The sequence below is a fragment of the Myodes glareolus genome, chromosome 2 (genome assembly GCF_982192425.1).
Source record: "Myodes glareolus chromosome 2, mMyoGla1.1, whole genome shotgun sequence".
In the NCBI taxonomy this organism is placed as follows: Eukaryota; Metazoa; Chordata; class Mammalia; order Rodentia; family Cricetidae; genus Myodes; species Myodes glareolus.
The window spans coordinates 102,440,285-102,457,552 of record NC_142027.1 but is presented as its reverse complement, the minus strand read 5'-3'; the positions used below and the strand labels follow the sequence as shown (position 1 = coordinate 102,457,552).

The following is a 17,268-nucleotide window of genomic DNA, read 5'->3' as shown; positions in this document are numbered from 1 at the left end:
TAGCCTGGTCTACATGGCAAAGCCCTCAGACTCTGTCTCCCCTGAGGACCAACACCAGAGGTTGTCCTCTGACCTTCACACTTGGGATGTGCACACATGCACCTGGGCCACCGACACACACCCCCGCCTCTGGAATTCACACACCAAAAAGGTGAGCATGTGGTTATGGGTAGAGCGCCTCTGGCCGTAAACAACGCTACGGTATGTCCCCAGCACCACAACATAAAATGAAAATAAAAGAGGTTGAAGATATATAGAGTGCTTGCTTAGCAGGTACAAGGCCCCTAGACTCAGCCCCTTACTATAAAAACACACACACAAAAGTATAACAACCAATACCTGGCAACACCTGTCTTCATCTCAAACACCACAGATATCTCACCCATCATCTTCCAGCCAGAAACTACTTCTAGAACTTACAGCTTTTCACAACACCACAATTCTGGCTGGAATATGAATCTTTCCAGTTTGTTTGTTTGTTTGTTTGGTTGGTTGGTTGAAATAGAGTCTGATGTAATCCATGTAGGCCTCAAACTCAATATACAGTAGCCAACAACAACATTGAACTTCTGATTCCCCTGCATCCACCTCCCAAGTGCTGGGGTTGCAGGCATGAGCCATAAAATTCAGTGTATGCAGGGCTGAGGATGGAACCCAAGGCTTCATGCATGCTTGGCAAGTGCTCGGCTCAGGGATCTGCATGCCCCGCCCCCGCCCCCAACACCAAGGAGTCCTGAGCAGGGCCACAAAGATGCTTCCAACCTCATCTAGCAGTCCCACTGACAGGCAGAACAACGCAGCAGTGAGGATGGAGTTAAGCATCAACTCCAAGCCTTCCCATGGACCCCTCTGTGGGACAAGCTGGAACCCTATCTTTGTCTCTAGGTGACCTCAGGAAGAAATCCAAGTCCCGTGCAAGAACTCCGCTGTGGGGCCATTTGACCCGGTCACTGCACACTGGGCAGCTTGTGGATATGACCTGGAACTTGGGAACCACAGGACCTGCCTGCCCGTGCCCAGAGCCAACAATGGGTAATACAGGCCACAGATGAGAAATCCCCCTGAACACAGTTGCACAGATGTGGCCAAGTGCCATTTCAGGAGTGGAATATTCCAAAACCCACATGTGCGAAAGAATGAAATGAACCATCACACGACCATGGTATGGGCTTTTTTCAGACAGCGATTAAACTGGGCTTGGAAACAAGCTGGGGTGTTTTTGTTTCTGTTTTGGCTTGGTTTGGTTTGGTTTTTCTTTGTTGCTGTTGCTCCTGCTTCGTTTTGACAGAGGGACTCACAACTGATCCCAGGCTACCTTAAACTAACAATTCTCCCTCAGCCTCCTGAATCTGCAAGGAGTCAGTTCTCTTCTCCCATCATGTGAGTCCTGTGGATCAAACTCAGTAGAAAGGGAGCTGATTGCTCAAGGTCCTGCTTCGGTGCAAGCTTGGCTACCGGTGGATTCCCAAAGGCTAGCCACACTGCCCTTCCTTTGCTTAACAAACATGCATGCACGCACGTGTGAGTCTGTAACCCAGCAAGCTTGGAGGTCAAAAAAAGAGGTCAAACCAGTTCAAAATGTGAACAAGATGTCACAGCCCGCCGCTGGTTTGTGTCACCTAATGACCACCAGGCAAAACGGAGACCTGCAGCCTCCCGTGGCCATGACTGACCTGAGACATTGCTGTAGAAGGAGCCTCAGCCATGTGGCCACATGATACAGACTTCTGTAGACATCTCCAAAGATGCCCCCCAGTGCCCAATGTGAGAGGACCCAAAGCTGACTCAGTCTGGGGAGAAGGGCTTATTGGTTACCATGAGAACAAGTGTACCCTCAGAGCACAGTGGTACAAGACCCTCATCCCAGCACTGGGGAGACAGAAGCAGACAGATCTCTGAAAGCCCAAGGCCAGCCCGGTCTACAGAGAAAGACCTTGTCTCAAAAACAAAACAAAACAAAACAAAAAAAAAAAAAAACAAAAAAAAAACAAACAACAAAAAACCCTCAAGAACTAAGTTTCAGAATATGTCCTGCTGTGTAACAAATTAAAAAATGTATATCAAAAGAAAGATAGGTTTTATCATCCGTACAGACCATAAAAATCGCCGAAGAAATGAAGCCTCATCTGACTTCTCTATTAGATGGTTGGGACTCCAAAGCAGGTGCCACCAAGATGGCCCAGTGGTAAAGGTGCTGTTGCCAAGCCTGATAATCCCAGTTTAATCCCTGTAACCCACGTGGTGGAAGAAGAGAACAAACATCCTCACGCTGTTCTAAGACCCCCCCAAGTGAATGCCAAGGCACACACCCCGCACACACACAAATGTAATTTAAAAATTATAATAAGATAAAAAGAACCCAAACTTCTTTTCCTAGCATCTCCGGATATCCAAAATTTTAGAAAGAAAGAAGACAATGCTGGTAGAACTAAGAAACACCCGCTGTGCCTCCCCCGACCTTATCGAAGTCTGTCCATTATCTTTGTGGGGGGGGCATGTATGCATATTTGCGGAAGGCAGTATATACACATGTGCTCGTGTGGAGGCCAGAAAGTCAGTACTTCCTCCAGAACCATCCACCTTGTTTTTGAGTCAGGGGTCTCTTGCTGGGACCTAGAGCCTACCTGATTTAGAGGCTGGATCGTCGGCAAGCTCCAGAGGGCCACTTGTATCCACCTCCCTGGCACGGAGATTTCAAGGGCATCGCCACATCTGGCTTTCTAGCTCGAGTGTTAGGGTTCAGACTCAGGCCCTCAGTCTTGAGGGACAAGCACCTCATCAACTGAGCTCTCTTCCCAGCCACTAGGTCTGTTTTCTGTTGCTGGAACAGAATGCCTGAGACAGGCCAGCTGAAAGGATTAGAGGTTCTTGGGCCAGGGGAATAGCTCAGGGTGCTTGTCCACTGTGTACAAGGCACTGATCTTCGTCTCCAGCATTGCATAAACTGGGTGTGGAGGAGTACACCTCACCCAGCACTGGAGCGATGGGACGTCTGAGGTCGTCCTCAGCTGTGAGTTAGAGCCATCTTAGGACACAGAGAGTAGAGGCTCTCACAAAGTCCATTTGCTGGCTTCAGTTCAAGGGTGAGTGCAGAAGGGGCAAGCCCGGGGTGGGGTGGGGGGCTGTCAACCAGCTCAGGGAAGAGCTCATCCAGTCTCTGAGAGCGAGCACTCATTCAAGTGAAACAGTTCTGTCTCTTAAGACCTGATCCCTTCTCAAAAGCCCACCTCTCCAGCCACAGAGGCAACCAGGCACGCTGGCACACACTTGTAATCCCAACCTGCAGGAGGCTGAGGCAGAAGGATTGCCACTTGTGCCAGGCTGACCCCGGATGCATAGTGAGTTTCAGAAAAGCCTGGGCTATAGGAAGAGACACTTTCTAAAAGGGGGGGCGGGCATGAAGGGCATGACAAGATGGCTCAGCAGTTCAAGGAGAAGCCCAGAGACCTGAGTTCAATCCCTGGAACTTGCATAAAGTTGGAAGGAGAGAACCAATTCTACGATGCTGCCTGACCTCCACAAGGTGGAGGCACACAAGCCCACACACAATAAAAAAAAAAATAGATATAATAACAATCTTTCAAGGCAATCAAATCAGAATGTACACTAAATATTGAAGACTTCAGATTTTTACAAAGAGTGCAAAATATCTCACAAATAATGTGTTCAGATGGACTACATCCTGAAATCATGTATACACAGTATTCATTAAAATATACTCTTGTATGGTGTGTGGACTCCCAGCCCTAATTTCAGCATTCAGGATGCTGAGACTGGAGAATTAAGTTCAAGATAAGCCTGGCTACACATTTAGATCAAGGCCAGCCTGGGGTACGTAGCAAGACTGTCTCAAAAAAAATGATAAGGAGCCAAACGGTGGTGCTGCACGCCTTTAATCCCAGCACTTGGGAGGCAGAGGCAATAGGATCTCTGTGAGTTCGAGGCCAGCCTGGTCTACAAGAGCTAGGTCTAGAACTGGCTCCAAAGCAACACAGAGAAACTCTGTCTCGAAAAACAAAACAAAAACGATAAAGAATGACCAGCACTCCAGAGTCTGACAGATCTCTATGAGGTCAAAGGGCAGTCTGGTCTACAAAGAGGACTCCAGGCCAGACAGGGCTACCATAGTAAGACTTGTCCCAAACAAAACAAAACAGAAAAAGAAATCAGGGCTCATCTTGGACCCCAGAGATTGGGATAATCACCTCCTCCTGAATTCTGACCCTCAGTTTCTCCGCCTGAAAAGGGGACCTATCTCTGCCTTGCCTTGAGAGTAGACACCAGGTGCGTGTAAAATCCTTTTTAAATGTTACCCACGGAGCCCCGTAGGGATGGAACAGTTCCCCCGCCCTGCTGGCATTGCAAAGTGCTTTCTAAGGATCATCTCATTCTAACCTCCCATGGTCCCTAACGGTGGGGACTTTCGTTGTTCACCGGGTCGCAAATGTGGAAACTGTGCTCTGGACCGATGAAGCGCCTCGCCCAAGGGAGAAAGGAAACGCGGAGAATCCGGGGCGCCGCGCGCAAAAGCGGGATAACAATTTCCACTCCATTACGAAGACGATACTGCCTGGTTACTGGGTTGTTCTGGCCCCGGGCGTCAAGCTCAATTCCCCAAGCAGTAGGGACAGGAAAAAGGGGCCTCAGAGCCCTGGCCCTTGTCTACCCCACCCCATCCCCGCCCCCCAGCTCCGCTGCTCACCTTGCGTATTTGGTTTTCTGGAAATCCAGCAGCCTGGCCAGAGTGAACATCACCGCGGTTCCATCAGCACCCGACCCGGGGCTGGAACGCGGGAACGCAGGCAGCCGCTGCAGGAGGCGCAGCAGGTTGGAAGGGCGTCGGATCCTCGGGCAGCTCAACGGCCCTTAGCACACCGGATCGGCTGCCTCTAGAGCCCCTAGCCTGGAGTCTCGGGATAGCAAATCCCGAGCAGATGGTGGCGGGGGCGGGGCGGGGGCGGGATATGGGGAGCGGGGTGGGGTGGGGGACGACTCAGGAGCACGCTGCCAATCGCTCGGCTGGGAGGTCCCCTCTCTCCTTTTAGCGTCTCCCGGTGTCCCCTCCACCCCATCGCTTTTCCAGCCTGCAGAAGACAGCTTGGACTAGACTGAACCGCCTCTGTCAGCCGTAGTCAGCTAGGCTGCCAGCCACAGGGGACGCTTGGGGACCGGACCAGGTAGCACCCACCCTCAGCCTACTTGTTGCTGGCTCTTACCCCTTGCACCTCTGAGAAGCCTGCCAATCCTGAATCCTTCTTAACACCCAGGACTCTCTGTCTCTAGGACTCACCTTCCTGTCCTGTCGTCCCTCCCTTCCCCGCCACACCCCAAGATGGGGACACCCCAGCATGTCCAGGATCCTCACCCCCGAGTCCATCCTCACGTCTTCAAACTCCAGCTTTCTTTTTATTATTATTTTTATTCCATTTTAATATTTTAAAACATTTATTCAATTTTTAATCTCTCTCTCTCTCTCTCTCTCTCTCTCTCTCTCTCTCTCTCTGTGTGTGTGTGTGTGTGTGTGTGTGTGTGTGTGTGTGTGTGTGTGTGTGTGTAGGGGAACTTGCAGTGCAGGTGCCTGAAGTCCGAAGTGTAGGATCCCCTGGAGCTGGAGTTACTGGAGGCTGTGACCCAAATGAAGTGGGTCCTGGAAATCAAACTCCAATCCTCTGCACCAGAAGCAAGCACTCAACCGCTGAGCCATCTCTCCAGCCTCTTACCTTTCTGTATTTATCATGTGCATGGAGGTCAGAGGACAACTTGCCGGAGTTGGCTTGTCCTTACATCATGTACAACTGGAGCCAAAACTCATGGTTTGGTGTCAATCCCTTCACCTAGTGAAGCCAGCTCCCCAGCCCCAAAAGTCAGCTTTCTGCTTTATGGGACTTTGTTTGGAAGACATGAGAATCCAGCTGGAGGAAAGATGGTCTTTGATGTTTATTGTCAGCTGCATCTAGATTCACCGAAGACACAACCTCTGAGCTTGGCTGTGGGAGTTACATTGGTTAGGCTGAGGTAGGAAGGACCGCCCTAAGTGTGGGCTGCACCTTTCCAGGTCTGCGGGACAGCCTTGAATAAAACAGAGTGTGAGCTTAGTGCCAGCACCCTTGTCTCTCAGCTTTTTGTTTGTTTTTTTCTCTGCGTAGACCAGGCTGGCCTTGAACTCAGAGATCCAACTGCCTCTGCCTCCCAAATGCTGAAATGAAAGGTGTGCACCTCCACCGCCTGGCGTTGCTTTGTTTCCTGACCGACTATGACCAGATGGTCCCCAAGTTTGGGAAGGCCTCTCATCCTCCCACGGCTTCCCCGTCTTTTCTTTCTTTCTTTCTTTCTTTCTTTTTTTTTTTTTTTTTTTTTTGCTTTTTCTGTGTAACATTCCTGGTTATCCTAGAGCTCACTTTGTAGACCAGACTGTCCTCAAACTCACTAAGATCCCGTGCCTCTGCTTCTCAAGAGCTGGAATTAAAGGTGTGCACCCCCACGGCTGGCACTTCTCTGCTTCTTGGTTGATCATAGATGCAATGTGTGCAGATGGTCCCCACGTTGATAAGAAATCCTCTCCTCCATCCCACAGCTTTCCCATCTTGGGAGTCCACAGCTTCTTGATCCTTTTAATTAATTTATTTTTACCCAGTGCTAGAAAGTGTAGCATGTAGCATAGCACATGCTAGATGAGCTAAGCTACATCCCCAATCCCTCGTTTAGTTTTGTTTTGAGACAGTCTGGCTAAATCGCTCAAGTTGGCTTTGGCACTCTGTAGCCCAGGCTGACCTTGAACTTGCAATCCTTCTACCTTCAGCCTCCCAAGTGGCCAGGATGTGCCCGCACTGCCAGGCCTCCTTCTTCTTAAAACAATGTTTGCTTGGTGTCCTGTCGATTACTGAAAAAATGCCACCCATACCCTCTGCATCAGTGGAGCTAGAACAAGACATCAACTGACAAGAGAGTGCCTGGCCGATTCGCCTCTGCTTTCCAAACCCTCTGCTGGGCCCAGAGTGGACACACACATGGCCCTAGCTGGGCAAGACCAGAGGGTTACAGGTAGATGGTGGGGAGGAGGCCGTGACAGGAGCGGCAGTAAGGGGAAGGAATGAGAATGCTGAAGGAAGAGGCAAAAGAAAGACCCTGGGAACCAGGCAGTGGTGGCACACGCCTTTAATCCCAGCACTCGGGAGGCAGAGGCAGGCAGATCTCTGTGAGTTCGAGGCCAACCTGGTCTACAAGAGCTAGTTCTAGGACAGGCTCCAAAGCTACAGAAAAACTCTGTCTCAAAAAACAAAAGCAAAGGAAAGGAGGACGGGAGGAAGGGAGGGAGGGAGGGAGGGAAGAAGGAAGGGAGACCCTGGGGTACTTAGGAAATGAGGCTGACCAGTCTCAGATGTTAGTCTAGAAGTTCAAGAGGATGTCTAACACAGTCACTTGGGATACAAAAGCGGGAGAGGCTCAAGTTCAAGGTTAGCCTGAACAATTTAGTACGATCTTATCTCAAAGAAAAAGAAATCAAAGGAAAGCAGGGCATATTACCCCAGTAGAGTACCTGCCTAGAATCTTCAGTGAGGGACTGGGGTGTGGCTCAATGGTAGACCACCTGCCTAGAATCCCCCAGTGAGGGACTGGAAGCATGGCTTATCTGTAGAGGGTCTACCTAACATGTGTGAGACCCTGAATTCAGTTTCTAGTAAAGAGAGAGAGAATTAACAAAAATGATACAATGAAACTCATTCCTCTTTATGTTAACTTTAAAAACAAATTTTAAAAATGAGGCAGAGGAATGGCTAGAAGGCCTTTGCACAGGTGAGCGGAAGGCATGTTTGGCTATGTATTTATGGATCCTAGTTGGGATGAAAATGCGTGTTCATAGCTGGGCGGCGGTGGCACAGGCTTTTAATTCCAGCACTTGGGAGGCAGAGGCAGGTGGATCTCTGTAAGTTCAAGGCTAGCCTGGTCTACAAGAACTAGTTTCAGGACAGCTAGGGGTTGATAAACAGAGAGAGAGAAAAACCCTGTCTCAAAAACAAAACAATAATAAAAAAAAAAACCCTATAACTCCAGCCTTGAGAAGTCTGGAGCAAGAGGGTCTTGTATTAGTTTAGCCAGAACTACATTGTAAGACAACAACAACCACGAAGGAGGAGTGAGAAGAAACAAAAAACCAGAAAGAGGGGCTGAAAGGACAACTCACTGGGTAAAGTTCCTGCCACGCAACCATGAGGACCTGAGTGTGGATCCCCAGCACCCACATATAATCTAGGGTAACAGAGACAGTAGGATCCCGGGAGGGTTCTGGTCAGCCAGCCTAGCCCGTTGGTAAGCTCCAGATCTGATGAGTAACCTCAGAGAATAAGGTGCAGAGGATGGACATGCCTCGGTGGTGGAGAGCACTCGCTGTTCTTGCAGGGGGCTGAGGTTGGTTCTCAGCATCTGCATGGTAGTTTACAACCACTCTCAACTCCCGTTCTAGAGGATCTGGAACCCTCTTTTGGTCTGTGTGGACAGCAGATGTACACGCAGTGCACATGCGTGCACACAGGCAACCCGCTCATGTGCATAAAATAAAAATAAAACAAAAAGAAAAAATAAATTAGAAAAGAAGATGTAAAGCAAGAGGGGAGTGGTTCTCAACGTGTGGGTCATGACTCATTTGGGGGCTTAACAACCCTTCCACAGGGGTCGCCTAAGACCATCTGCATATCAGATTTTACACTGTAATTCATAACAATGGCAAAATCACAGTTATGAAGTGGGACATACAAAGCATAAAGTAGTAAGGAAAATAATTGTACGGTTGTGGGTCACCACAGCATGAGGAACTGTATTAAGGGGTTGCAGCATTAGGAAGACTGAAAGCCATTGCACTAATGGACACGCAGTGTTGACCTGTGACCTCCACGTGCACAATCAGAGTGAGCTAGGGTTATGCGGCCAGAGTAGCAAAGTATGAATGGGGATACTGGAATCCAGGGACATTCCTAAGGAATTCAGCTCATGGAAACAGGCTCTATGCATTTGAATCTCATTCTCTGCACCCTAAGTTCACTGCCAAACACAGCTCCCAGAAACTCTAGTAATTTCTTCAGACCTCCCGGAGACAAACCCCAACAGACAAGGGGAGAGTTAAGCCCCATATTGCACAGGCCTGTGCTGACCACTGGCCCGTGTCTCTGTCGGTTGCATTAACACCCGTCTGTCTCCTAGCAATATCAGCCCAGCCCTCAGCCGCAACTCACAAGGTTTCTGCTGAGCATGGCCGAACCCTCCCTGATCACTTTTCTCCCCAGAGAGTCCAGGCTGGATCCCAAGTGGTCACTGGTAGCCACAGCTCCTAGGAGGCTGGAATCAGAGCTCACAAAGGTTGTGTCCTCCTCCTCCTCCTCGCCCTGGCTGTTTGTCCACTCATGCTTCCGCCACCTTCAGGCAGGCCTTGGCAGTGGGCTCTGTGGAGCCCAGTAGGAAACCCCTGGAATAAAATGCAAGCCTAGAAATGGCTAGTTCCCCCTCCATCAGCTAAAGAAGTTGAATAAAAAATAAGTTACTATTTTTACTGCTGGGATGTGGTTGTTATGGCAACAGAGGGCCTGACTCTTGCTCCAGAGTGGGGGTTGGGCTATGTTTGAGGGAGGAGGGGAAGAGAGTGACTGGTAGGGTGGTCAGCAGCAGGGAGAGAAACCTGAGGACCACAGGTGTGCCCTCCCTCCCTCCCAGGGACTCTCAGCTACCAAATCTACATCCTCAGAGTTCCTCATCACTCTACGTCCTCCCTCCCTCCCAGGTGTCTCTTCTCTCCCTCATCCCTTCTTTTCCTTTTCCATACTTTTGTAGTGTTGCAGATTGAACCTAGGGCTTACATGTGCTACACAAGCACTTACTGACACAGGGAGCCTGGAGCTCTGGAAAAGGAATTCTGGCTCAGTGGTAGAGCCCTTGCCTAGAATCCCCCAGTGAGGGGCTGGGGTATGGCTCAGTGGTAGAGCACCTGCCTAGAGTCCCCCAGTGAGGGGCTGGGGTGTGGCTCAGTGGTAGAGCACCTGCCTAGAATCCCCCAGTGAGGGGCTGGGGGATCCACCCTCAAAACTGCCAAACAAACACAGACAACCAGGTAAGAGACAGACACTGAAGCTTACTAACTGAACCAATGAACAGACTCTTTGCAATTGCCCTATGGCCTTTATATTTTGATTTTGAGTCAGGGTCTCCCTATGTAGCCTGGGCTGACTTCAAATCGTATTGCCACTTCAGCCTACTGAGTGCCAGAATTACGAGTGCATGACACCATGCCTGGTCCCCATCCTTTCTTTCGTCCTAGATCAGGTTATCGATGGCAATTGCGCACCTCTTCCTGGCTATCCTTGCCCATTTAGAACCCGTGGATTGTGACTTAAAGCTGCCGTGAGGAAGAAAAAGCAGCAGGTCAGAGGGTGTCGTGAAGTCCCTGGATGGCAGAGTCTGGCTTTCTGAGACTATGCGAAGGACACGCAGGGCCTCCCGAGAAAGCTTAGAAAGCCAAGGTGCTGGAAACACATCCGCCTCCGCTTCACCTCCCTAAGCCAGAACAGCTAGTAGGAAATGATGTCTAGTGAACAGTGCAGGTGGCTTTAGGGTCAAAGAGACCTGGAAAATTAAGGAAGGGATTCCAGTATCACTACCCTCATGACACCTGGCTTCCTGATTACACCCTACAGGGAATATTGGAAGATTTGGGCATGAAACCCAAGGTGTCCTGTATGCTCGGTGAGGTCTGTGCCACACAGTTGTACCCCAGCCCAATAGTAAACTTTGCCTAACAATATATGTTACAACTGAGGCTTTTACAAATTGTTTGTTCCGGGGTCGGGGGTTTAGCTCAGTGATAGAGTGCTTGCCTAACAAGTGCAAGGCCCTGGGTTCTGTCCTCAGCTTAGGGGAAAACCAAACAAACAAATAAAAAAAGGCAAAATAACAAATTGGTTGTTCCTTGGTTCAACCAATAAATTGACCATTTATATTACTCCTTTTCTATTATTTTTAAAAATATTTAATCTATTTATTTATAGCAGTGCTGGGGATGGAAAGCAGGGTTTCAAATATGCTGCATACCACTGGGTTACACCATAGCCCTCACTGGGGGATTCTAGGCAGGGGCTCTACCACTGGGTCACACCACAGCCCCTCACTGGGGGATTCTAGGCAGGGGCTCTACCACTGGGTCACACCACAGCCCCTCACTGGGGGATTCTAGGCAGGGGCTCTACCACTGGGTCACACCACAGCCCTTCACTGGGGGATTCTAAGCAGGGGCTCTTCCACTGGGTCACACCCCAGCCCCTCACTGGGGGATTCTAGGCAGGTGTTCTAAGAACCTCTCAAGTACTTGTCTACCTCTCTATAGCCATTAGTTCATGCGTCATTTCAGCAAACAATGATGTCATTTGATCAAAAGGCAAACCCAGCAGCTGATGACAGTAACGGAGAGATGTCTTACCTCCGCTGACCCCTTGCAGACTCTAGACTTCTCTTCCATTGCCTCAGACTCTCTGTGTGGGCAAGGCCTGCATCTGGGCATGCTTTCTTTCCTGTGGGACTCACAGGTGGATCAGAGAGTCAAAGCTGGTAGGAGCCACCACTGAGGGGCAGACAGGTCTGGGAAGCCGGAGGGAGTAACGAAGATAAACAAAACTGGTGTGGTCAGGACAGATTTTAATCAGTGGCAACTACTGCACTGGGCAAAGTTCAGCGAGAACAGAACTCAATTTGGAGTTGGACAGAGCAGTCTAGGAATGTGTGTGTGTGTGCATATATTGCATATATGCATATATGTGCATGTGTGTGTGTGTGCACACTTGTAGAGGCCATAGATCAATGTCAGAATCGACGCTTAGAATTCAAACGCTGTAGTTTTGTTTTTGTTATTTGTTTATGTATTCTTGGGAGAGGCTAGCAAGTCGGAGCCCATGTGTGGAGGTCAGAGAACACTCGTGAGAGCTGATTCCCTCTTTGCACAGTGAGGGTCCAGGGTTCACACTCTGATCATTAGCCTTGATGGTAAGCGCCTCACCCAGGGCACCATCTCACCCTTTCTCGGTTTTTGAATCAGGATTTCTCACTGTCATGGAGTCTGGCAATTCAACTAGTCAGGATGACCTTGAAGTCCCAGGTATCCTCCTGCCTCTGCCTTCCTGGTGCTACTACTAGGAGTGTTGACCATCACAGCTTTGTTTACATGGGTCCTGGGGGCAAGAACTCAGGTCTTCATGCTTATGCGGCAAGCACTTTGTGGTCTAAGCATCTTCCTAGCCCCTTACCTTTTTCATTGATTGATTTTTGCAGAGCTGAGAGTAAATCGGGGCCCTAAACAACCAAAAATAATTTCCTGCCACTGACCTGCTCCTCCAGCCCTAGTTTTCCGAGATCCAGTCTTTCTACAATGTACCCAGTTTTACTACATAGCCCAGGCTACCTTGGTACCTAAACTCTTCTTCCCTCTGCCTTCAGAGTGGCGGGATCACAAGTGTGAGCCACAGAGCCCAGCTAGTGTGAGCCACAGAGTTCAGCTAGCGCTGGACACTCTAATGGTGAGGATAACGAAATTCCTGCGATCCCAGAACTTGGGGAGTGGAGGCAGGATGAGAAGTTCAAGGCCAGCCTCAACGCTACGATAAGTTTAAGGTTACTTTGTGGACTACACCAAATCTTATCTCAAAAAAAAATTCTTTTTTAAAAAATATTTATTTATTTATTTATTATACAATATTCTGTCTGTATTCTGCTTGCAGGCCAGAAGAGGGCACCAGACCTCATAACAGATGGTTGTGAGCCACCATGTGGTTGCTGGGAATTGCTATTTGGAAGAGCAGGGGCATTGGTTCCCATGAAACCCTATTGGTTTGCAAAAGGCTTATCAGTGCTGGTGGCTACAGTCCCTGTGGGATGGAACAAACTGAATTCTTTCACAGCCTTAACCTCTCTCTGGCAGGGAGAGATCATTCAGAGTGCATGGGTCATCCCAGGATGTGGCCAAAGAGTTAGGTGTCCCAGTAAGCTCCGGAAGTCAAGATGAGGAGAGGACTCAGGAAAAGGCAAAGGCTGGGCTTCCCTCAAGAACTTTTTTTTTAATCAGTGTTGGTCTGGGTGGTGAGAGATGAGAAAGGGGGTGGGGGGAGAAGGAAGGGAGGGAGGGAGGGAGGAAGGAAAGAAGGAAGGAAGGAAGGAAGGAAGGGAGGGAGGGAGGGAGGGAGGGAGGGAGGGAGGGAGGGAGGGAGGGAGGGAGGGAGGCTGGTTTCTCCGCCTAGTTTTGTAAGGAAGCTAGCCAGGTAGGGAAAAGGAAGCAAGGTAAGAAACAGACCTGAGGGAAACAGGAGAGGAGTGGGCACACTGAGTGGGAAGAGGGGGAAGACAGCCTGGAAGGAAGGAGGAGCATTCAAGTGAGGAGGAAATGTAGCCAGAGGGAAAAGTCAGTCAAGGAGACAGGAGGAAGTGGGGAGACAACTAGAGAATGACAGGAAAACAGACTCAGAGAGGGAAGCAGCTGGTTGAGAAAGGAGAAATAGATGGCTGATGTTTTACTATGAATCTTAAAAACATTCAGAAATTTTGGTTATTACTGTGGAAGCCAAAGAAACTGCGAGAAAAAAGTGTGAGGACAGGATGGAGTCCTGAGTGGATGTGTGAGGAGAAGATGGAGTCCTGAGTGGATGTGTGAGGAGAGGATGGGGTCCTGAGTGGATGTGTGAGGAGATGATGGAGTCCTGAGTGGATGTGTGAGGAGAAGATGGAGTCCTGAGTGGATGTGTGAGGAGAAGATGGAGTCCTGAGTGGATGTGTGAGGAGAGGATGGGGTCCTGAGTGGATGTGTGAGGAGATGATGGAGTCCTGAGTGGATGTGTGAGGAGAAGATGGAGTCCTGAGTGGATGTGTGAGTAGAGGATGGAGTCCTGAGTGGATATGTGAGGAGAGGATGGGGTCCTGAGTGGATGTGGGGTCCTGAGTGGATGTGTGAGGAGAGGATGGAGTCCTGAGTGGATGTGTGAGGAGAGGATGGAGCCTTGAGTGGATGAGGAGAGGATGGAGTCCTGAGTGAATTTGTATTATTGACAAGGGCAGTTGCCTCAGACCCATGGGAACTGCCAAAGTCTCCCTCCGGTCTGAGCACTGAAGTTGATTGTGTAAAACTAGCAGCTACAGCTTCTTTCCAGGATGACAGCTGCCTGAGTCTCTCCTGCTGAGCCCTCCACCCAGGCTAGCTCACCTCTCCTCATGGGCCCTATATAGCACACATTTGAGCTTCCAGGTTGTTCCAGTTTTGGTGCCCACCTGATGCCAGCTTTCCGTGTGTGTGTGTGTGTGTGTGTGTGTGTGTGTGTGTGTGTGTGTCCTTTCTGCATTCCTTCACTGCCCCAGACAGATTTCCAGGGCCAAACCATGCTGGACACTAAATTTGCCTGTTTGAAAGGTGTCAAAGATTGAAGGCTGATCTAGAACTTGTACGCATCCCTTAAAGTCACCCTCCAACTAACATCAGTGATTCCCCCTGCCTCCACTCTTCAAGGACTGGGTTACAGGCACTAGCCATGCATCCAGCTCTAGCTTTGCCTCCTATAGGATTTCCTGGGAGTGGAATCATGCCGGTATTGGAGTGTTTTGTTTTGTTTAATTTTCTTTTACATTTATTTATCTGTTGTGTGGGTATAATACACTTGCGTGTGTGTACCGTGGAATGAATGTGGAGACCAGAAGACCACATTCAAGAGCCTCCTCTCCCTTCCCACCAGATGGATTCCAGAAATCATGCTCAGGTGGTTGTGGGGCTTGGCAGCCAGCCCCTTTACCCTGCTGAGTCTACTCACTGGTCCACTGTTTTCTTTTGGGGAGAGGATCTCCCGTGTAGCCCACACTGGCCTTGAACACACTGTATAGCTCTTGCCATTCCAGTGATCTGTTGTGGAATATTAATTTAACTAGACAGAGGCGTTTACCTTTGTCTACGCTGCATTTGTTTAACAATATAAGACTGTGTGTTTAATTATGTAAAGATGAGTAGTGCCTGTTTCATTTGCCTTTCTAAGGTGCCTGATTGGTGTAATAAAAAGCTGACCGGCCAATACTAGGCAGGAGAAAGGCTAGGAGAGGTTTGCCAGGCAGAGAAAATAAATAGGAGAAGAAATACAGGCTCCAGAAGAATGAGAAGAACAAGAGGAGAAGGAGGAGGAGGAGAGAAGGAGGGAGATGCCTGGGGCCAGAAGCCAAGCAGCTGCCAGCCAGCCAGACACGGGAAGTCATGAAAGTAAGATACACAGAAGTAGGAAAGGAAACAAGACCTGAGGCAAAAGGTAGATAAAGAGAAACAGGTTAATCTAAGTTAAAAGAGCTAGCCAGAAACGAGCCTAAGCCAGGCCGAGCTTTCATGATTTGTCATGATTTGAGAGCTGATTGGTGGCCTAAAAGAGAAAGCCTGGCACTGTGATCCTCCTGCCTTAACCTCTAAGAGCTGGGATTGCCAGGGGTACCCACTAACCTGGCTTAGAATCACATGCTCTCTCTACAGAGTGGTGTCCTCGTGATCCACCGGGTAGGAGGTAGCTGTCCATCCTTCCCTCGTCATCACTGGCACTCCAGAGCATGGCATGCCATGCTGCCCTGGATGCGGGAGGCTTGCTCCCAGGGAGCTCTGAGGCTCCTTCTCCCAGCGAGCAGAGCTGAACCTTTATTTCTTTGGGGTTCTGCAAAATGTCAGGTCTGAAGAGAGGGTGCTGGGGACAGGAGAGTGAAAGGAGATCCCTCCAGAAACTTCTGTGAACAGAGCCCTGGTGTTTAACTTTTCCTGGGTGATGCAAGAACAAACATCTATTTGCCCCACATGGGAAGCCAACGACAGAACAAAGTAATGATTCTGTCAGTGTCCAACTCCATGAACCAGGGCGTTTCCTGGGGTTACAGGCAGGGATGTGGGTGGGGCGTGGCCTGGAAGAGCAGGACTACTCAAAGGTATCCAAATGCCTGAAAAGCCCACCCCAGCACAGCAGGCGAGGATTCACAAAAGCTGCGTCCCTAGAGCTCTCTGCACAACTCCAGACAGCTTAGTTTCCTCTCCCACGCACCATAGCTGTATCTGTAACCTTAGTACCGGGGCCTTGTGAAGCCTTGTAACTTCAGGAACTTCCTGAGAGCTGTAAGTTGTTTACTTCCTGGTCTTAAGGAATCTCCCTTCTTCCTGGGAGGGAATGTTTCAAATCAGAAGTTAGTACATAATAAAGTCCTACATCCATGCAGAGTGTCTCAGGCAGGGGAGGGCTAACCTGGTCCATTAGTGCCCTTTCATGTTGCCCTGTGTGGCTACGAGGTTGCAGCAAAGCCAGAGCTTAGGGCTGGTCCCTGCACATCCCCCCTGCCTAGTTGTTGGTACAGTCCAGATGACACGAAATGACTTCCCTCTCACCAAGCCTCTATACGCCTCGCCATCCCCCTCAACTCATCACCAAAGACCAACAACATGGGCCTGCACCTGGAGTCAACCCAGGGCTTCCTGGAGTCTGGGGGCTCTGGGTCGAGATGGGAAAAGCACTTTCCAGGTTTGGACTTGGGTGGACTCATTTGTAGCAGGGGATAGGATCTGGGGTTTTAGTTTTAGGCGGCTGCTGCCTGGAACCAGGTGGGATTTTTGCTGTTGTTCTGTTTTAACTTTTTATTATGTTTAATTATTTGTCGGGGGCAGGGGGGTAGGGAGACAACGCGTGGGCCCTCGTTACCTTCTTCCACGGTGTGGGTCCTGGAGCCGGTATTCGTCATCCGGCTTGAGGGCAACTAACATCGTCTCAGCCAGTCCTGGTTGGTTGGTTGTTTGTTTTGAGAGAGAGGGTCTCAGGCAGCCCAGGATGGCCTCTAATTCCCTATGGGGCCAAGGATGGCCTTGGGCTCCTGATATTCCTGTTGTCACCTCTAAAATACTGGGTTGCAGGTGCGTACATCACCGTCGCCCAGTTTTGCCTGGCTTCAGGAAGGCTAGGCAAGCGTTCTACAAGCTACAGGCCCAGCCTGTCTTTCTTTTTCTGAAACAAGGTGTCGCTACGTAGCCTAGGCTAGCTCTGGACTGGAAATCCTCCTGCCTCAGCTGCCCAAATTCTGGGATTAGAACCTTAAACCAGGCATACATGTAGTTCCCCTCCCGACTCCTCCCTCCCCTTACCTCTCTTATTTAAAAAAAAGGAGGAGGAGGAGTATTTATTTGATTTTTGAATCAGGGTCTCACCACATTGCTCAGACTGGTCTTGAACTCACTTTGCAGCCCCCGCAGGTCTG

General features: G+C 49.7%; 1 protein-coding gene and 1 long non-coding RNA gene across 3 annotated transcripts in view; one reads left to right on the top strand and one right to left on the bottom strand.

Moving 5' to 3' along the window:
- Nucleotides 1–4,911, bottom strand: part of Mmd2 (monocyte to macrophage differentiation associated 2) — a 44,544-nt gene extending 39,633 nt beyond the window's left edge. Inside the window, exon 1 of one of the 2 annotated variants that reach the window (XM_048436850.3) lies at nucleotides 4,703–4,911. In XM_048436850.3, coding sequence (XP_048292807.1) covers nucleotides 4,703–4,752 — 50 coding nt within the window. In that variant the 5' untranslated portion in view covers nucleotides 4,753–4,911. Of the gene's footprint in view, nucleotides 1–2,624; nucleotides 2,784–4,702 lie in introns of those variants that run through there. The other variant, XM_085683547.2, reaches the window with a different exon arrangement.
- Nucleotides 4,912–4,988: 77 nt separating this feature from the next.
- LOC125402231 (uncharacterized) lies at nucleotides 4,989–6,104 on the top strand. Its single transcript, XR_007232572.2, has 2 exons — nucleotides 4,989–5,177; nucleotides 5,558–6,104. It is a non-coding gene; the product is annotated as an uncharacterized LOC125402231 (long non-coding RNA).
- Nucleotides 6,105–17,268: the final 11,164 nt, after the last annotated feature.